The following is a 22,589-nucleotide window of genomic DNA, read 5'->3' on the forward strand; positions in this document are numbered from 1 at the left end:
AACAGATGTTCCCAGGGAAATGCACAACAGAAATATAGAAGACATTAAAAAGTACAGTACAGTACAGGCCCTTCGGCCCATGATGTTCTGCTGTAATACGTGGAGGTTGTTTAGGGAGCAGTTGCTACAAGTACTGGATAGGTTTGTCCCCCTGAGGCAAGGAAGCGATGGTGAGGTGAAGGAACCTTGCATGACAAGACACGTGGAACACCTAGTCAAGAAGAAGAAGGAAGTTTACTAAAGTTTGAGGAAGCAAGGGTTGGACAAGGCTGTAGAGGGCTACAAAGTAGCCAGGAAGGAACTGAAGAATGGACTTAGGAGAGCTAGAAGGGGGTATGAAAAAGCCTTGCAGGTAGGATTAAGGAAAACCCCAAGACATTATATGCTTATGTGAGGAACAAGAGGATAGCCAGATTGAGGGTAGGGCCAATCAGCAACAGTGGAGGGAACTTGTGTGAGTGGTCGGAGGAGGTAGGGGAGGTCCTTAATGAATACTTTTGGTTCAGTATTCACCAGTGAGAGGGACCTTGACGTTTGTGAGGACAGCGTGAAACAGGCTGATATCTTGAACAGGTTGATGTCAGAGAAGAGTTGTGCTAAAAATTTTGGAAAACATAAGGATAGATAAGTCCCCTAGGCCAGACAGGATATAGCTAAGGTTGCTATGGGAAGCGAGGCAAGAGATTACTGTGCCTTTGGCAATGATCTTTGCATCTTCACTGTCCACTGGAGTAGTGCCAGATGACTGGAGGGTGACAAATGTTATTCAATTGTTCAAGAAAGGGAATATGGATAATCCTGGAAATTACAGACCAGTCAGTCTTACTTCTGTGGTGGGAAAATTGTTGAAGAGGATTATGAGAGAACGTATTTGATTATTTGGAAAAGTATAGATTGATTAGAAAGAGTCAGCATGGCTTTGAGGGGGGCAGGTCATGCTTCACATGCCTTACTGAATTCTTTGAGGATGTGACAAAACACATTGAAGGTTGAGCAGTGGATGTGGTGTATATAGATTTTAGCAAGGCATTTGATAAGGTTCCCCATGGTAGCCTCATTCAGAAAGCCAGAAGATATGGGATTCAGAGAAATTTGGCTGTCTGGATGCAAAACTGGCAGTCCAATAAAAGACAGAGGGTGGTAGTAGATGGAAAGTATTCAGCTTGGAGCTTGGTGACCAGTAATGTTCCTCAGGGATCTGTTCTGGGACCTCTGCTCTTTGTGATCTTTATAAATAACTTGGATGAGGAAGTGGAAGGGTGAGTTAGTAAATTTGCTGATGACACAAAGGTTGGTCGAGTTGTGGATAGTATTTGTAGTTTGCAACAGGAATATTAACAGGATCCAGAGATGGCCAAGGATGTGGCAGAAGGAATTCAACCCGGAAAAGTGTGAAGTAATTCATTTTGGAAGGTCAAATTTAAATGCAGAATACAAGGTTAATGGCAGGATTCTTGGCAGTATAGAGGAACAGAGGGATTTCATGGTCCACGTCCATAGATTCCTCAAACTTGCTACACAAGTTGATAGGGTTGTTAAGAAGGCATATGGTGTGTTGGCCTTCATTGGCAGGGGAATTGAGTTTAAGAGCTGCAGGGTTATGCTGCAGCTCTGTAAAACCCTGGTTGGACCACACGTGGAATATTGCGTTCAGTTCTGGTCACCTCATTATAGGAAGCATATTATAGGAAGCTTTAGAGAGGGTGCAGAGGAGGATGCTGCCTGGACTGGAGGGCAGGTCTTATCAGGAAAGGTTGAGGGAGCTAGGGCTTTTCTCATTGGAGCAAAGAAGGATGACAGGTGACTTGATAGAAGTTTACAAGATGATGAGGCTTAAATAGAGTGGATAGTCAGAGACTTTTTCCAAGGGTGGAAATGATTATTCTGAGGGGCATAATTTTAAGGTGATTGGAGGAAGGTATAGGGGAGATGTCAGAGGTAGGTTCTTTACACAGAGTGGTGGGTGCATGGAATGCGCTGCCAGCGGTGATAGTGGAGTCAGATATATAAAGGGACATTCAAGCAACTCTTGGAAAGGCACATGGATAATAGTCAAATGAAAGGTATGCGAGGTAGTTTGATCTTAAAGAAGGTTAATAGGTCGGCACAACATTGTGGGCCGAAGGGCCTGTACTATGCTGTATTGTTCTATATTCTATGTTTTTAACTTTCTAAGTACTTAATTTGAAATTGTATTCCCTGGTTCTACACATTCCAAGCAGGAGAATCATCCTGCATCTACCTTTTGAGCCTGATGCTTAAACTAGATCACCTTTTGATTTCTAAACACTCAAGGATGTGGGTACTGTCTTCTCGCAGGATGGTCCGGCCATCTCAAAGTTCAGTCTGATTGGACTGCCTCCATGGTAAGCATATTTTTCGTGAGATAGGGAGATCAAATAATCCAGATGCAGTCTCACCAAGTCTCTCTATAATGGCAGCAAGAGATATTTGGCTCTTGTACTCAAATCCCCTTGCATTAAAGGCCAACGTATTATTTGCATTCCAATTGATCAGTGCATATGCGTATTAGCTCTCTCTGATTTATGAACAAGGATACCCAAGTTGCTTTGAACATCAACAACTCACAATAGTTCAGCTTTAAAAGAAGTTATGCACTTCAGTTTTTAAAGCCAAAGTAAAAAACTCCACCTTTTTCCACATTATATTATGTCTGCCATGATCTTGCCCACTCACTCAGACTGTATAAATCCCCTTCACATTCTCCTCATGATTCTCATTGCTACCTAGTTTTGTGTCCAGCACACTTACGAAATCACACATGAAATTTGGTCCCCACATTTCAATCATTGATATAAATTTTGAATAATTAAGGCCAAAGTACTGATTCTTGCAGTACTTCACATGTCATTGCTGGCCAAACTGAGAGAAATCTTCCTATTTATACTGTTTTCTGTCTGTTAAATGATTCTTAATCCAGGTTCGAATCCTGCCAAGGCAGATGGCGGAATTTAAATTCAATTTGTTAAAATCTGAAATTAAGCCTAATGATGACCATAAAACCATTATTAATTGTTGGAAATAACATCTGGTTCACTAAGGTCTGTCAAGGAAGGAAACTGCCATCCTTACCTGGTCTGGCCTACATGTGACTCTAGATCCACAACAATATGTTTGACTCTTGATCATTGGGGATAGGTATGAAATGGTGGCCCAGCCAGGGACACCCACATACCATGAATGAATAAGAGAATAAAAAAAATTGCTTCCTAACCTGTATGGGATATTCTTGAAAAACTTACAAAATCCAAATACACATCATCAGCCTATTTGCCCTTATCTATTCATGCATTTATATCCTCAAAAAAATGCCAACAGACTTGTCAAATGTAATTTCCCTTTCTGAAATCCTTGTTTGCTCAACACTAACATTAGTTTCTGAGTGTCCAGTTATCATGTTCTTTAAAATAGATACTAGTATTTCTCTCACCGTCAAGCTAACAGGTTGCTGTTTTCTCTGAGAGAGTAGGAACTGCAGATGCTGGATAACCTGGGATAACAAGGTGTAGAGCAGGATGAACACAGCAGGCCAAGCTGCTGCTGCTCTGTTGCTGATTTCTCTCTCTGTTTTAGATGCTAGGGATAGATTTTCTAACTTGCAAGCTGCAGGAACACTTCTCGAATCGTAGAATTCCTATAGTGTGAAAGTAGGTCATTCAGCTCATCAAGTTTACATCAACACTTTGAAGAGCTTCCCAACCAGACCCATCCCTATCCTTTCCCTGTAACCCTGTGATTCCCATGGCTAACCCGTCTAGCATGCATAGCCCTGGATACTATGGTAATTTAGCATGGCCAATCCGTCTAATCTGCACATCTTTGGACAGTGGGAGAAAACATATGCAGACACAGGGAGAATGTGCAAACTCCACATAGTCAGTCAACCCAGGATGGGAATTGAACTCAGGTCCCTGTAGTGTGAAGCAGCAGTGCTAACCACTGTGCCACACAAAATCTAGAATGCCACCCAAGTTCTAGAATCTGAAGAATTTTTGAAGATGACTACCAATGTACTCATTATTTCTACAGCTACTTCTTTCAAAATTTTGAGATATAAATCAACAGATCCAGCAGTTTTCAGCTTCTAGTCTGATTTGGTTTCTCTTGTGAATTTTTTTAAGGCACTGTTAGATCTTTTCAGTTACTCATTCTTGCCAGCCCCTAGGTTCTGTATATGCATTTTGTGTATTTTCATCTGTGAAGATATGTAGTGTAGACATAAATTGCATATTAGTTCTCACCGTTTTTAATTCCCTGTTTTAAGTTTTGCTGAATTTAAAAATGTTTCCAATCCTCAGGTTTGTTGGGGTTGTTTTGGCAACCCTCATGACCTCGTTCTTTGAGCCAATACAGTTTTTAAGTTCCCTTGCTGGCCGTACTTAGATCATATTTAGTCATCTGCTACATTTTTGTGCCTCAAAGGAATGTAAATTTGTTGCAAACTGTGCTTTAATTTTTCACAAGCTAGCCATTGTTTGTCTATCAGCTGACCTTTTAATCTAGCACCGACAATTTTCCCTTGTACTTTATAGTTTTCTTTGTTTACATTTAAGACTCTACTTTAGGAACAACATCACTTTCAAACTGAATATAAATTTTATCATACTATGGTTACCCTTTTCTAAAGGGTCCTTTACAACTAGATTATTGATTAGCCTTTTCTTATCGTGCCTTACTTGATTTGAGAGTCCATTACTTAGTTGTTTTCTCAGCATACTGATCCAAAACACAATCTTGTAGAAATTTCAGGAATTCAACTTACATGGCATTAGTGCTCCTTGGGTTTATGCGTCTACATGTGCATTGAAATTCCCCAAGAGTATTCTTGTTACTGATTTCTACTAACTCCTACATGACTGTTTGACCTGTAAGAAACTTCTCACAATGTCTTCTGCTCATTTCTGTTTCTTAGCATTACCATAATTGACTCCACGCACTGATCTTCTGATCCTTTCTGACATGTTTTCATCCTTTCTTGACAGCAGTAGCACACTTACTTTTCCTTTCTCCCTTTCCTTCCTAAATTTGAATATTGTTGAACAGTCAGTTCTCAACCTTGGTGTCCTTTTTAACTATGTCTCCATAGGTATGTATTTACTCCTACTTGTCATCAAATTACTTACTTTTTAGAAAATGCAATGAGCATTCAGATAAAGCACCTTCAATTCTGTATTTCTTTATCTTCACAATTTGTGGCTTAATCTTCCTGCCACAGTCTGGTTACTATTTCCTTGGTTGCTTCCTTGTTTTCTTGCCTTGTCCTCTCTCTTTAATTTATCACATCTTCACTCACATAAGCCCTCACCGGCGCTAATTAGTTTTAAAGCCTTTTTCATCACTCTAGTTGTACTGTAGCACAGATTGCATCTTTGAGCAGTGTGCTAGTCTGAGTGCGTAAAGCAATTGGCAAAAGAGGTGCTCCTTTGTTTTTAGTAACCTTTTCACCCAGTAGGAATTGGTTCTTGCCCTACTACAGGAAAAATAGTAGCTATTTGTTGAATATCTGTTAAGCTCTATAGGATTCAAACAGCGTAGGAACTGCCTTGAGCTTAATAAAATAGAACATAGAACATAGAACATAGAACATTACAGCACAGTACAGGCCCTTCGGCTCTCGATGTTGTGCCGACCTGTCATACCGATCTCAAGCCCATCTAGCCTACACTATTCCATGTACGTCTATATGCTTGTCCAATAACGACTTAAATGTACCTAAAGTTGGCGAATCTACTACCGTTGCAGGCAAAGCATTCCATTCCCTTACTACTCTGAGTAAAGAAACTACCTCTGGCATCTGTCCTATATCTTTCGCCCCTCAATTTAAAGCTATGCCCCCTTGTTCTCGCGGTCACCATCCTAGGAAAAAAGCTCTCCCTATCCACCCTATCTAACACTCTGATTAGAACATAGAACATAGAACAGTACAGCACAGAACAGGCCCTTCAGCCCACAATGTTGTGCCGACCATTGATCCTCATGTATGCACCCTCAAATTTCTGTGACCGTATGCATGTCCAGCAGTCTCTTAAATGACCCCAATGACCTTGCTTCCACAACTGCTGCTGGCAACGCATTCCATGCTCTCACAACTCTCTGCGTAAAGAACCTGCCTCTGACATCCCCTCTATACTTTCCACCAACCAGCTTAAAACTATGACCCCTCGTGCTAGCCATTTCTGCCCTGGGAAATAGTCTCTGATTATTTTATATGTTTCAATTAAGTCACCTCTCAACCTTCTTCTTCTCTCTAATGAAAACAGCCTCAAGTCCCTCAGCCTTTCCTCGTAAGATCTTCCCTCCATACCAGGCAACATCCTAGTAAATCTCCTCTGCACCCTTTCCAAAGCTTCCACATCCTTCTTATAATGCGGTGAACAGAACTGTACACAATACTCCAAATGCGGCCGCACCAGAGTTTTGTACAGCTTCACCATAACCTCTTGGTTCTGGAATTCGATCCCTCTATTAATAAAAGCTAAAACACTGTATGCCTTCTTAACAACCCTGTCAACCTGGGTGGCAACTTTCAAGGATCTGTGTACATGGACACCAAGATCTCTCTGCGCATCTACACTGCTAAGAATCTTACCATTAGCCCTGTACTTTGCCTTCCGGTTACTCCTACCAAAGTGCATCACCTCACACTTGTCTGCATTAAACTCTATTTGCCACCTCTCAGCCCAGCTCTGCAGCTTATCTATGTCTCTCTGCAACCTACAGCATCCTTCGTCACTATCCACAACTCCACCGACCTTAGTGTCGTCTGCAAATTTACTAACCCATCCTTCTACGCCCTCATCCAGGTCATTTATAAAAATGACAAACAGCAGTGGACCCAACACCGACCCTTGCGGTACACCACTAGTAACTGCTCTCCAGGATGAACATTTCCCATCAACTACCACCCTCTGTCTTCTTTCAGCAAGCCAATTTCCAATCCAAACTGCTATATCTCCCACAATCCCATTCCTCCGCATTTTGTACAGTAGCCTATTGTGGGGAACCTTATCGAACGCCTTGCTGAAATCTATATACAGCACATCAACCGGTTTACTCTCATCTACCTGTTTGGTCACCTTCTCAAAGAACTCAATAATGTTTGTGAGGCACGACCTTCCCTTCACAAAACCGTGCTGACTATCCCTAATCAATTTATTCTTTTCTAGATGATTATAAATCCTATCCCTTATAACCTTTTCCAACACTTTACCAACAACTGAGGTAAGGCTCACTGGTCTATAATTACCAGGGTTGTCTCTACTCCCCTTCTTAAACAGGGTAACCACATTTGCTATCCTCCAGTCATCTGGCCATATTCTTGTAGACAATGACGAGTTAAAGATTAATGCCAAAGGCTCGGCAATCTCCTCCCTGGCTTCCCAGAGGATCTGAGGATAAATCCCACCTGGCCCAGGGGACTTATCTATCTTCACCTTCTGAAGGATTTCTAATACCTCTTCCTTGTGAACCTCAATCCCACCTAGTCTAGTAGCCTGTATCTCAGTATTCTCCTTGACAAGATTGTCGTTTTCTAGAGTGAATACTGTTGAAAAATATTCATTTAGCGCTTCCCCTATCTCATCTGACTCCACATACAACTTACCACTACTATCCTTGATTGGGCCTAATCTTACTTTCCTCATTCTTTTATTCCTTAAATATCTACAGAAAGCCTTGGGGTTTACCCTGATCCTATCCGCCAACAACTTCTCATGTCTTCTCCTGGCTCTTCTCTTTAGGTCTTTCCTGGCTACCTCGTAGCCCTCAAGTGCCCTAACGGAGCCTTCACATCTCATCCTAATATAAGCCTTCTTCTTCCTCTTGACCAGAGATTCCACCTTCTTCGTAAACCACGGCTCCCGCACTCTACGGCTTCCTCCCTGCCTGACAGGTACATGTTTATCTAGGACACACAAGAGCTTTTCCTTGAATAAGCTCCACATTTCTATTGTGCCCACCCCCTGCAGTTTCCTTCCCCATTCTATGCTCCCTAAATCTTGCCTAATCTCATCGTACTTGCCTTTCCCCCAGCTATAACTCTTGCCCAGTGGTATACACCTATCCCTTTCCATCACTAAAGTAAACATAACAGAATTGTGATCATTATCACCAAAGTGCTCACCTACTTCCAAATCTAACACCTGGCCGGGCACATTACCCAGTACCAAATCTAATGTGGCTTCGCCCCTTGTTGGCCTATCTACATACTGTGTCAGGAAGCCCTCCTGCACACTCTGGACAAAAACTGACCCATCAGTAGTACTCGAACTATAGTGTTCCCAGTCAATATTTGGAAAGTTGAAGTCCCCCATGACAACTACCCTGTCTCTCTCACTCCTATCGAGAATCATCCTTGCTATCCTTTCCTCTACATCTCTGGAACTATTCGGAAGCCTATAGAAAACTCCCAACAGGGTGACCTCTCCTTTCCTGTTTCTAACCTCAGCCCATACTACCTCAGTTGACAAGTCCCCAAACATCCTTTCTGCAACTGTAATACTGTCCTTGACCAACAATGCCACACCTCTGCCCCTTTTACCGTCTTCTCTGTTCTTACTGAAACATCTAAATCCCGGAACCTGCAACAACCATTCTTGTCCCTGCTCTATCCATGTCTCCGAAATGGCCACAACATCAAAATCCCAGGTACCAACCCATGCTGCAAGTTCACAGGAAAGAAAAATAAACAATTGATAAAAATTATTAAGTAAATTAAAATACATTGAAGATGACAGGACAAGTGATGTGTCACAGCTATATTGCTAAAGGATGTCTGAATACCAGTCTGATCCACGGCTAACATGTCTGTAATAAGTTTGCAGTTTGAGCAGCATGAGCTCACATGATCTGAGCTGGAGGCCAAACTGTAGACACTGACAAATCGGGGAGGGGAAGCATTACCCAGACACACTTCCTTTCAGGAGATGGATACACCCATTAGGCTCTTCAGATTTGGGCCACGGCCAGAAAAAGTTATGACTGCAAGATAGGGGACCGAGAGGGTGGGATTTCAGCCTTGCAATTGCTCAACGGTTCTTTTAGCTTGTTTGCTTGAGAGTGATCATTGCAGCATGGACTGGGAACTCACCGTGGTACACAAATTTATTAAAATAGAGAAGCAAAAAGGAACACAATGGTCATAGGGAACCATTCAATGAGAGAGATTGACATTGTTCTCTGCAGCAACGAATGAGAGTCCATCAGTCTTTGTTGCTCACTCTATGTCCGGTTTCAGAAACTCTGCTGAGGGTTAGAGAAGAAGGATTCATTTACTATTGTCCATGTAGGTACCAAATACATGGCAAGATTAGGAAAGGAGTTTTGCACAGTCAATGAGGAGCTAGGCACCAAAATAAGCAGGACCTCAAAAATAATAATCTCTGAAATATTACCTGAAATATGTGAAAATTGGTAGAGAGCAAATGAGATTCAAGAAACTGGTGCAGTTGAAGGACATTCCATTAAGTGGGGTATTGGGGAAAGTAGGACAAGAATTTAGGAAGATGTGGTAAAGAATAAAAATAAGGCAAGAAAGAAAAGTATCAGTGTGGAACAAGAGTGAGTTGAGAGTGCAAATCCAAGAATAAGTCAACAGAAATAACAAATGAACAAAACTAAAGTGTCTGTATCTGAATGTATTCTGTAGCATTCAAACCAAAACAAATAAACTGATAGCTCAAATGGAAATAAAATGTATGATCTGATAGCAGAGACATGGCTACAGGATAGCTCAGAATAACACTTGAATGTTGAAGGGTACAAAGCACGGACGGACAGGAAAAGGCGAAGAGGTGGTTTTCTTAAGTAATGATGAAATAGGGACAATAGAGAAGAAAGAACTAAGTTCAGGAAACCAAGTTGTAAATGTATTTTAAATAAAAGATGAGAAATGATACAGCCAAGGAGCCACTATTGAGAGAAGTGTACGAGCCCCCATCACGAGTATAGGTATAAAAGAAGAAATATCGGCAGTTTATTAGAGAAGTCTGATGACAATCATGGGAGATTTTAATCCACATGGACTGCAAAATCAGATGGGCAAAGATGGCCCACATGAGAGTTCATAGAATGTTTTTATCTAAGTTTCTTAGAATAGTAGATTATGGTTCAATAAAAATTGGATTAATGAATGGCATGATATCAGTTCCAAATATTGACTGGGAACACTATAGTTCGAGTACTATTGATGGGTCAGTTTTTGTCCAGAGTGTGCAGGAGGGCTTCCTGACACAGTATGTAGATAGGCCAACAAGGGGCGAAGCCACATTAGATTTGGTACTGGATATTTTGTTGAAGCATTTTGTTTAGTACTTATCAGACAAATCACAAGACAATGAGTTCAAGGTGGAAAAAAAAATCAACATCTATAATGTATGAGAGGAACAAAGAACGAAGAAAATTACAGCACAGGAGCAGGCCCTTCAGCCCTCCAAGCCTGCGACAATTCAGATCCTCTATCTAAACCTGTCGCCTATTTTCCAAGGATTGGCATCCCTCTGCTTCATGTGTCTGTCTAGATACATCTTAAATAACGCTATCATGCCTGCGTCTACCACCTCTGTCGGAAACACGTTCCAGGCACCCACCACCGTCTGCGTAAAGCATTTCCATGCATATTTCCTTTAAACTTTTCCCTCTCACCTTGAAATTGTGACCCCAAGTAATTGAGTCCCCCACCTTGGGAGCGGGGGGGGGGGGGGGGGGGCGGTGGTGGGGTGCGGAATAAAGGCTTCTTGCTATCCACCCTGTCTGCGCCTCTAATGATTTTGTAGGCCCCAATCAGGTCCTCCCTCAACCTCCATCTTTCTAATGTGAATAATCCTAATCTACTCAACCTCTCTTTATAGCTAGCGCCCTCCATACCAGGCAAAATCCTGGTGAACCTCCTCTGCACCCTCTCCAAAGCATCCACATCCTTTCGGTAATGTGGCGACCAGAACTGTACGCAGTATTCCAAATGTGTTTGAACCAAATGCCTATACAACTGTAACATGACCTGCCAATTCTTGTACTCAATACCCCGTCCAATGAAAGGAAGCATGCCGTATGCCTTCTTGACCACTCTATCCACCTGCGTTGCCACCTTCAGGGTACAATGGACCTGAACACCCAGGTCTCTCTGTGCATCAATCTTCCCCAGAGCTTTTCCATTTACAGTATAGCTTGTTGTTGAATTGGATCTTCCAAAATGCATCACCTCGCATTTGCCTGGATTGAACTCCATCTGCCATTTCTCCACCCAAATCTCCAATCTATCTATATTCCACTGCATTCTCAGATAGTCACCTTCACTTTCTGCAACTCCACCAATCTTAGTGTCATCTGCAAACTTACTAATCAGATCATCTATACCTTACTCCAGATCATTTATGTAAATCACAAACAACAGTGGTCCCAACATGGATCCCTGTGAACCACTGGTCACTGGTCTCCATTTTGAGAAACTCCCTTCCACTACAACTCTCTGTCTCCTGTTGCCCAGCCAGTTCTCTATCCATCCAGCTAGTACACCCTGGACCCCATGTGACTTCACTTTCTCCATCAGCCTATCATGGGGAGCCTTATCAAATGCCTTACTGAAGTCCATATACATGACATCTGCAGCCCTTCTCTCATGTAACAACTTTGTCACTTCCTCAAAAAATTCTATCAAATTGGTAAGACATGACCTTCCCTGCACAAAACCATGCTGCCTATCACTGATAAGCCCATTTTTCTTTCAAATGTAAATAGATCATATCACTCAGTATCGTCTCCAGCAGCTTCCCCACCACTGATGTCAGGCTCGCTGGTCTATAATTACCTGGATTATCCTTGCTACTCTTCTTAAACAAGGAGACAATATTAGCAATTCTCCAGTCCTCTGGGACCACACCCCTGCTCAAGGATGCTGCAAAGATATCTGTTAAGGCCCCAGCTATTTCCTTCTCACTTCCCTCAATAACCCAGGATAGATCCCATCCATACCTGGAGATTTGTCCACCCTAATGCCTTTTAGAATACCCAACATTTCCCCCCTCCTTATGCCGACTTGACCGAGAGTAATCAAACATCTATCCCTAACCTCCACATCCATCTTCTCCCTCTCCTCAGTGAATACCAACATTTGGAGAGAGTGACCATAATTCGTTTATGTTTAGTTTAGCAATGGAAAGGGATAGGAACATGCCACAGGGCAAGAGTTATAGATGGGGGAAGGGCAATTATAATGCGATTAGGCAAGACTTAAGAGGCATAGCATGGGGTAGCAAAATGCAGGGGATGGGGACAATTGAAATATGGAGCTGATTTAAGGAACAGATATTGCGTGTCCTTGGTAGGTATGTTCCTGTCGGGCAGGGAGGAAGTGATAAGGTAAGGGAACCGTGGTTTACTAAAGAAATTGTATCTCTTGTTGAGCGGAAGAGGGAGGCCTATGTGACAATGAGACGAGATGGCTCAGATGAGCTAGGAAGGATTTAGAGAGAGTTAAGAAGGGCAAGGAGGGGTCATGAGCAGACATTAGCAGGTAGAGTAAAGGAGAACCCTAAAGCTTTCTATTAGGTATGAGCGGAATAAGAGGATGACTAGGGTAAGAACAGAGCCAGTGAAAGACAGAAGTGGGAACCCTGTGGAGATTGGAGAGCTCCTAAATGAATTCTTCTCATCGGTTTTCACTCAGGAAAAGGAGAATATTGTAGAGGAGAAGACTGAGTTATAGGCTACTAGAATTGAAAGGATTGAGGTTAGTAAGGAGGAGGTGTTATCAATTCTAGAAGGTGTGAAGGTAGATAAATCACCTGGGCCGGATGGGATTTTTCCAAGGGAGGAGGTGGAGGAGCCTTTGGCCTTGATCTTTGAGTCCTCATTGTCTACAGGTTTAGTACCAGAGGACTGGAGGATTGCAAATGTTATGCCCTTGATCAAGAAGGGCAGTAGAGATGACCCAGGTAATTATAGACCTGTGAGCATTACGTCTGTTGTAGGATAAGTTTTGAAAAGGATTATAAGAGATAGGATTTATAATCATCTCACAAGCAACAATTTGATTGGAAATAGTCAACTTGGATTCGTCAAGGGCAGGTCGTGTTTCACAAACCTCATTGAGTTTTTTGAGAAGTTGACCAAGCATGTGCATGAGGGTAGGGCAGTTGACGTGGTGTACATGGACTTCAGTAAAGCCTTTCATAAGGTTCCACATGGTAGGCTATTGGAGAAAATGCAGAGGCATGGGACTGAGGGAGATTTAGCAGCTTGGATTAGTAACTGGCTTTCTGTAAGAAGGCAACGAGTTGTGGTTGATGGAAAATATTCAGCCTGGAGTCAGGTTACTAGTGGTGTGCCTCAAGGATCTGTTTTGGGACCACTGCTGTTTGTCATAAATGACTTGGATGCAGGCATTGGTGGATGGGTTAGTAAGTTTGCAGATGACAATAAAGTCAGTGGAGTGGTGGACAGTGTGGACGAATGTTGCAGGTTGCAGGGAGACTTGGATAAACTGCAGAATTGGGCTAAAAGGTGGCAAATGGAGTTCAATGCGGATAAATGTGAGGTGATTCACTTTGGGAAGAATAATAGGAAGGCAGAATATTGGGCCGATGGAAAGATTCTTGGTAGTGTGGATGTGCAGAGGGATCTTGGTGTCCATGTACATAGATCCCTGAAAGTTCCCACCCAGGTTGATAGTGCTGTTAAGAAGGCTTACAGTGTGTGAGGTTTTATTGGTAGAGGGATTGCGTTCTGGAGCCGTGATGTCATGCTGCAACTGTACAAAATGCTAGTGCGGCCTCACTTGGAATATTGTGTGCAGTTCTGGTCGCCCCATTACAGGAAGGATGTGGAAGCATTGGAAAAGGTGCAGAGGAGATCTACCAAGGTGTTGCCTGCTCTGGAACAAAGGCCTTATGAAGAAAGGCTGAGGGTCTTGGGTCTGTTCTCATTGAAGGCTAAGAGGGGATTTAATAGAGACATACAAGATGATCAGAGGATTAGATAGGGTGGACAGTGAGAGTCTTTTTCCTTGGATGAGCAGATGGACGATGATGGGATAGTGTAGGGGGATGGGCTTAGATGAGTTCACAGGTTAGCGCAACATCGAGGGCTGAAGGGTCTGTTCTGCGCTGTATTGTTCTATGTTCTATGTAAAGTGCTCATTAAGAATCGCGCTCATTTTCTCTGACTCCTCGCATAACTTCCCTCCTTTGTCCTTGAGTGGGCCAACCCTTTCTCTAGTTACCCTGTTGCTATTTATATATGAATAAAAGGTTTTGGGATTTTCTTTAACCCTGTTTCTAAAGATATTTCATGACCCCTTTTAACCCTCCGAATTCCTTGTTTCAGAGTGGTCTTGCTTTCCCGATATTCTTCCAAAGCTTCATCTGTTTTCTGTCGTCTAGACCTTATGCATGCTTCTTTTTTCCTCCTAGCTAGTCTCACAATTTCACCTGTCATCCGTGGTTCCCTAATCTTGCCCTTTCTATCCCTCATTTTCACAGGGACATGCCTGTCCTGCACACTAATCAACCTCTCTTTAAAAGCCTCCCACATATCAAATGTGGATTTACTCTCAAATGGCTACTCCCAATCCATATTCCCCAGCTCCTATTGAATTTTGCTGTAGTTGTCCTTACGCCCCATTTCAGCACTCTTCCTTTTGGACCACCCTCGTTTTTGTCCATCAGTATTCTAAATCTTACGGAATTGTAATCACTATTCCCAAAGTAACCCCCTACTGAAAATTCAACTACCTGGCTGGGCTCATTCCCCAACAGCAGGTCCAGTATGGCCCCTTCCCCAGTTGGACTATTTAGAACTGCTCTAGAAACCCCTCCTGGATGCTTCTTAGAAATTCTGCTCCATCTAAACCCTTCACACCAAGTGAATCCCAGTCAATGTTGGGAAAATTAATATTTCCCATCACCACCGCCCTGGTGCTTCTACATCTTTCCATAATCTGTCTACATATTTGTACCTCTGTCTCACATTCACTGTTGGGAGGCCTATAGTACAGCCCCAACATTGTTACCGCACCCTTCCAATTTCTGATCTCTGCCCATATTGCCTCACTGGTCGAGTCCTCCACAGTGCCCTCCTTCAGCACAGCTGTGATATCGTCTTTGACCAGCAATGGAACTCCTCCACCCCTTTTGCTTCCCTCTCTGACCTGCCTGAAGCATCTGTATCCTGGGATAGGAAATTGCTGATAGTTTGGTAAGTGGTAGGGGTGTTGACATGGAGACTAGACTCATTAACTGCCAAGAGATAGCAAGAACTACAGATGCTGGAGTCAGAGATAATGAAGTATGGAGATGGAGGAACACAACAGGCCAGGCAGCATCAGAGGAGCGGGAAAGTTGATGCTTCCTTTTGGGTCCTTACACAAAATGTCAACTTTCCCTCTCCTCTGATGCTGCCTGGCCTGTTGAGTTCCTCCAGCTCAACACTTTGAGAGCATTAACTGCCAAGCTTTGTTTAAATTTTGAACCAGGGAGGTTGACACAGGTTAAGGCATTGGCCTGAGAAATGAACAAGCGAATGGTAATCACTTGCTTTTTTAAAAGAGTGTTCCATTTACCTCAGATTATTGTGAAAGGGCAAGATATCTCAAAGTTTTGAGCAACAGATGAAGCTAGCTATTTTAAGCTGCTATTGTGTAATAGCAACATGTGTTCACCAAAAATTGGACATTGACATCAAGCAGCAACCAGCTCTCCCGATAGTGCTACTGAAGCTTTAGCTCTTCTAAAAGGGTTGAAACCATTTGCCATTCCTAAATAGAAGGCAGGGCCACAAAAGTCCAATTGGTAAAATTGCCAAAATTGATAATTAACTTTCAACAGACAAGTATGTACTCTCTTTTGGCAAGGCATTTTTCTTACCTTTTTGTAAAAGTTTATAAACAGGATGACCAGTGTGACCATATAAGCTGACTGGAATAACAAGCAGCCAAGTGGGAATCCACATGGTTTCACTACTGCGCTGAGTGTATGCATAATTGTAAGCACAAACTGTACCTGAAAGAAAATGTCCAAAAAAACATTGTTTAAGTTAATAAAAAAACATTCTGAAGAGATTTGTCAAAGAAATAGCATGTCTGATGAATCTAATTTTTTTTCTTGAATAGATGACTAAAGCAATGGACTGGAAATTGTCAGTGAATATTGTTAAAATGATTTTCCATAAGGCATTTGATAAAGTTACTCAAGGCGCCTAAAAAACAAGTTGAAGTAATGGAAATAAAAGCAAATTATTCAACTGAGTAGGAAATTAGCTGAAGCAGGAAACAAAGAATAAGGGTACTTTGACCAGTGATGATCCACAAGAATTGCTTTGGGGCAGAACTATTTATTGCATATATTAATGACTTAGATGGAATAGAAAATCACATTTGATACAAAGATAGCAGGCAGTATTGGTGAAGCGTAAGGTTGCAATGACGTATTAAAAACCAAGTGAATGGGAAAAAATGTGGCGAATAAATTCAATCTAAACAAATGTAAACTATTCTACTTTGAATCAAAAATGGGAAGATCAGAAAACATTCTAAATGGAGAAAACTTAAATTCAACCACACAGAAAATTACAATGTCATGAACAGGCACAGAAATAAGCACTGCATGTTAATTGAATGCTCATTATTATATCTTGTGGACTAGAATAAAAGGATGCAAAGCTCTGTTCGACCATATCTGAAGAAATGTGTGCATTCTAAACATCAAACCTTACCAAAAGGTATATCAACTTTGAAGGGAGTATTGCATAGATTTACAAGAATGATATCCCAACTCTACAGATTCAATTACAAGGAGAGATAATACAAACACAAGTTTGCATTGACTGGAATATAAACAAGTAAAGGGCAATGAAAAGAAAAACAATTCACAGTAAAAAGGATAACACATGAGAGATGGAGGATGACAATGACAGCCGAGCCATTCAGGAGTCAAATAAAAATAAACACTTTGACATAAAGTTTGAGCTCTCTCCTATAAATAGGAATTGCTAGCTCTTAATCTGATATTGAGATTTTTCTTATTTAATAATAAAGTTACATAAGGTGTAGGCAGGAATATAAAATTATGACGCAGGCACCAGGAACTATAAACTGTTGCTTCCTCAGTAAACATAAACAAGGTCTTTATCAACACAAAATTATTCCAAAACTGTATAAAATTCAATGGGGCATAATGAATTTTAAAGACACTTGTGCAGACGTAAATGGAAGATGTGTACAAAGATCCAAAGATCCCCAGGGCCTGGTGTGCTACATCCTAGGCTGCTATAGAACGTAGAACACAGAACAGTGCTGCACAGGAATGGACCCTTCGGCCCACAATGTTGTGCTGAATGTGATGCCAGATTAAGGTAATTCCATTTTCCCCACCTTGGTCCATATGCTTCTATTCCTTGTATATTCATGTGCTTATCCAAAATTCCCTTAAATGCCCCTATCATATCTGACTCCACCATCACCCCAGCAGTGCTTTCCAGATTCCTAACACACTCTGTGTAAAAACAAAATGCCCCTAACGTCTCCATTGAACTTTCCCTCTCTCATCTTAAATGCAGGTGAGCATAAAATTTAGGTGAGGTTCAGAGGGGATCTGAGGAATGATTTTTTTTTAAGCCAGAGGGTGGTGGAAATGCGGAACAAGCTGCCTGAGAGGGTGGTAAAGGTAGGTACTCTCACAACATTTAAGAAGTATTTGGATGAGTGCTTAAAATACCAGGTCATTGCAAGGTTATGGACCAAGTGCCTGTAAAGGGAATTCATGTAGTTTGGTGTTTGTTAGTCAGCATAAGCATAGTGGTCCAAAGGGCCTGTTTCTATGCTGAATGACTCTAACTAAGGGTAAAAAAATTTGATTTGATGTTTTCAATGTCGTTGTTGCTTGAATAACCCTAAACTAATGTGTTTCAATAAACGAAGTTTTCCAATGTACCACAATGGCACAATGTTTATTTTTAGGACTGTTGACAAAAATTGCGTATTGATAAATTACAACTTGCATTAAACTTTAATGTAGAAAAATAACCTAAAGTTGGTAAAATATGACACCATTCAAGTGCAGACACTAGTCTGAATGATCAAAACAACACAACGAAAACTGAAAGGATTGCAAATGCTGTAAATCAGAAACTAAAACAATGTTGTTGGTAAAGCTCAGCAGGTCTGGCAGCATCTGTGAAGGAAAAAACAGTTTAACGTTTCAGGTTTGGTGAGCCTTCCTTAGAACTGATGGTGGCTGGGAAAACGTCAGTTTATATGCAGAAAAAAGGGGAGGGGGATGGGCTAGGGAATAAATGATAGGATAGAGCCGAAAGAGAGAGAAAAGAGCAGTTAAACAGACAAAGAGTTGACAATGATGAGGCTGGGAGGGTGAATACTTGCCAATGGGGACTATTAGTGACTAAGGACAGGTAGTGTGTAATGGTAACAAGGTAACAATGGTAACTGTGGTAACAAGGCTTGAATGATCAAAAGCTTGGTTTTTGGTCAGAGTAGTTTTAAGGAATATCTCACTTAATGGAAAATAAGAAGGCATAAAAGCCGAATGAGAGAACACCATAGATTTGATTGCTTGTGATTGAAGACGTGTGTGAATGATGAACAAAAAAGTGGGGGATGTGCCAGGTGATTTTTGGAGGACTGTAAAGTTCTCAGAGGATTTAAATCTGAAGCAGTCTACAGAGATTGAAAGCGGTGTGGCCTTTAAAGCAATTTGAATGTGATGACAAGAATTTTAAATTCAATATGTAGGTTGATCAGGTTAATGAACACAACAGATGTTGGGTGAGTTAGAATGGGTTTGATATAGGAAAATGTTTTCAAATAAATGCAAGATTATAGGAGGGTGGAAGATGGGACACAGTCAGGAGTGCATTGGAACAAAAAAGTCAGAAGATAGCAAAGTATGAACAATGGTTTGAACAGCAGGTGGGCTGAAGGAGGAGCGATATTACACAAGTGGGTGTAGGCAATCTTGGTACTGAGGAAGATTTGGAATGATAATTTCAGCCCAGGTGAACAAGAATTCCACATTTGTGAACAGACTGGTTTTGTCTGAGATAATGACCAGTGAAAGAAATAAAATTCATGGCTAGAAGCAGGTAACCAAATAAGTGGCAGAATCAACATCAAGTGTGAGGGGTGGACAGGTGGTAGTGGTGGTTTAGAGTTTCCTGCAGCATGGTGTCTAGTCCAACAAGGAAGGATGCATTGTTGGACCTAATTCCAGGTCATGATGCATTGGGAGATGGACTGCTTCAGTATCTGAAAAGTTGTGAATGGTACTGAACATTGTGCAATCATCAGCAAATACCCCCACTTCTGATCTTTGTGATGGATGGAATTTTAATGAACTTGGAGATTTTATTTTGAAGATGCTATGATCAAAATTGACAAAGAAGAGCCGATCGACACAGTATGCTTAGATTTTCAAAAGACTTTTGATAAATTCCCCCATAGCATGATTAATGGTTGGCTAACAGACAGAAAACAGACTAGCAATGACTGAGTCATTCATGCATTGGCAGGCTGTGTCTATTGGGTACTGCAGAATCTGTGCTTGAGTTCTATCTACTCACAGTGTATATCACTGGTTTGGAGGTGGAGACTAAATGAAGTATTTCCAAATCTCTGTAATTGTAATCTCAGGATTACTCCCTGTGCCACATGCTAGCAAGTTTAGAAATAGGAGAATAGAACAGCTGAATGTGTGGTTCAAGAGTTGGTTCAAGGAAGGTTTTAGGTTCCAGGATGTCTGGGACCCTTTCTGGAGAAGGAGAGACATGTACAAACCAGAATGGTCTGCACCTGAATCACATTGGGACCAGCATCCTTGCAAGTAGATTTGGTAGTTGGGAGGAAGTTAAGGTCATCTGGCAGCGGGAGGGGACACAGAATATTGATGAAACAGAGACACATCATGTTGCAGCAAAGGAAGTAAGTTGAGCTCCACTATGTTGAGTGTCAAGAGAGTAAGGCAAGGCTGCATGGTGTTTACTTGAATGCTAGTTTAATAGGTAAGATTGATGAGTTAATTATTTTGATTGATACATTAAAAGGTGAAGGTATATTAGTTAAGGAGTCAATTGCTAAGTCAATAAGGACAAATGATATCTTGGAAGGGTCCTCAAACATAGCTTTGTGGGTCTAACTTGGGAAAGTTAAAGGGGCAGCTGCTTTACTGGGAGTATATTATAGACCCCCCAAAGACATGGTGGGAAATAGAGGAACAAATATGTTGACGGTTCACAGAGGTGTGTAAGAATAATCCTTCAGTAGTTATACGAGGGGATTTCAACTTGCCCAACATAAATTTGGATTGTTGTAGTGTTAAGGGTTTAGAGGGGCAGATTTCTTGAAATGTATCCAGGGGAGTACTTTGAATCAGTATGTAGAAGGCCTAACAAGGGATAGCGCAGTGCTGGATCTGCTTCTGGAAAAAGAAGCCAGACAAGTGTTTGATGTGCCAGTGAGGGAACATTTCAGCAATAGTGACCACAACAGTATATTCAAACTTCTTCTGGACAATGAAAAAGGACTGTAAAAGATGCCTTTGGATTGGGGCAAGGCAGATTTTGTTAAAATAAAGCAGGATCAGGCCACAGTAGATTAGGAATAGCATCTTGTGGGTAAGTCTACAGAGGATCAATGGGAGGGGCCATTCAAAATTATGTTGGTGAGAATACAGATCCAAGACATACCCTTTAAAGAGAAACATAGGAGCAATATGTTCAAAGGATCATGAAGTCTGGGATAGTTCAGCACTGGATCAGGAAGAAGAGTAGGGCTTTTAGCAAGCTCAAAGAGAGCAATTCAGCTGGGGTCCTTCAGGAATACAAGTGCAGGAGGAAACTTAAGAAAGCAATTAGAAAAGGAAAAAGGGAGCATGAAAAACGAATTGTGAACAGGATTTGGCAGAATCTGAAGATATTTTGTCAATACATTAAAAGGAGGAGGTTAACCAGGGAAAGAGGAGGGCCCTTTAGGGACGGGGAGAGATGCAACCTGTGCATGAAGTTGCAGGATTTGGAAGGATATTAAATGAATACATCTTTTCAGTCTTTACTCTGGAGAAGGAGAATATAGGTACAGAATTCGGGAAAGTGACGGTGAATAACTTACAGTTTTACATAGGAAATGGGGAAGCATTAGAGGCTCTGCCAGGCTTAAAGACAGATAAATCGCCTGGCCCAGATGAACTACATCCCAGGCTGCTATGGAAGGCAAGGCAGGAAATTGCAGGGGCTCTGACACAAATTTTAATTCTTTTCTGGCCACAAGGTAAGTGCCAGAAGACCAGTGGATGGTTGATATGGTTCTACTTTTTAAGAAGGGTGGTAAGATGAAATAAGGTGAATCTCATGTCAGTGGCAGACAAACTATTTATGAAAATGCTGAAGGAGAAAATCAATACCCATGCTTCTTAAAAAAATTAATTTTATGGAATGTTGGCTTTGTTGGCAGGTCAGCATTTATTGCCCGTCTTAAGTGCCCTTTAGAAGCTGGTGGTGATCTGCCTTTTGAACCATTGCAGTCCATCCACAATGCCATTAGGGAGAGATTTCAAGGATTTGGACTTGGCACCAGTGAAGGAATGGCCATATATTTCCAAGACAGGATGATGAGTGGTTTAGAGCAGAACTTGAAGGTGGTGGTGTTTCCAAATATCTGTTGCCCTTGTCTTTCTAGATTAAAGTGGATGTGGGTTTGGAAGATGTTGTCTGAGGATCTTTGATGAATTTCTGCAGTGTATCTTGGAGGTAGTCACAGCAGTGTGTACTGTCAGTGATGGAAGGAGTGGATGCTTGAGGATGTAGTACCAATCATGTGTGGCTTTGTCCTGGATGGTGCCAAGCTTCTTGAGTGTTGCTGGGGCTGCGCTCATCCAGGCAAATGGGGAATATTTCATCACACTCCTGACTTGCGCCTTTTAGGTGGTGGAGAGTTTGGGGAGTTAGGAGGAAGTTACTCACCGCACAGTGTGGAGCTAGAGGAGCACAGCAGGCCAGGCAGCATCAGAGGAGCAGAAAAGTTGATGTTTCATGTCATGACTCTTTTTTCTGAAGAAGGGTTTCAACCTGAAACGTCAACTTTTCTGCTCCTCTGATGCTGCCTGGCCTGCTGTGCTCCTCTAGCTCCACACTGTTTTATCTCGGACTCCTGCATTGGCAGTTCTTACTATCTCTGAGTAAGAAAAAAATGGTAGAGTTTCTGTATCTCTGGATTACTGGTCACTTTAATATTTTCAAAAATGATCCATTTTTACTAAAGCAAAATAATTCATATTTAATATTTTGCAAAAGAGTACCGTGGTAACTTATTAAAGCAAATTAAATATGAAATGTCTTAGTAACTTATTATTGTACAGACTTTATCACTCATACTCCTACAAAGACAGTATGCAAAACAAAACATCTGAAAGGAAAATTACTTTCCCTTCAAACATAGAACAAGGATGGACTAGATTCCTGGCTAATTGTTACATTAGAAATCTTTTGGCTGCATTGAACCTAGCTGGCCCAAAAATTCTCTTACTAACTTATACTAAAAACATTTTGTTCTTTCTACCTACGGCCCACTC

At 41.6% G+C, this 22,589-nt stretch overlaps 1 protein-coding gene across 5 annotated transcripts in view; it reads right to left on the reverse strand.

Moving 5' to 3' along the window:
• The window catches only part of elovl2 (ELOVL fatty acid elongase 2), a 203,096-nt gene that overhangs the window by 28,743 nt on the left and 151,764 nt on the right, over positions 1–22,589 (reverse strand). For all 5 annotated transcript variants that reach the window (XM_059653689.1, XM_048522824.2, XM_048522814.2 and 2 more), the window contains one exon: positions 15,879–16,013. In XM_059653689.1, the coding sequence (XP_059509672.1) occupies positions 15,879–16,013 (135 nt within the window). The remainder of the gene's footprint in view (positions 1–15,878; positions 16,014–22,589) is intronic.

This window comes from Stegostoma tigrinum, chromosome 2, assembly GCF_030684315.1.
Source record: "Stegostoma tigrinum isolate sSteTig4 chromosome 2, sSteTig4.hap1, whole genome shotgun sequence".
NCBI classification, from domain to species: Eukaryota; Metazoa; Chordata; class Chondrichthyes; order Orectolobiformes; family Stegostomatidae; genus Stegostoma; species Stegostoma tigrinum.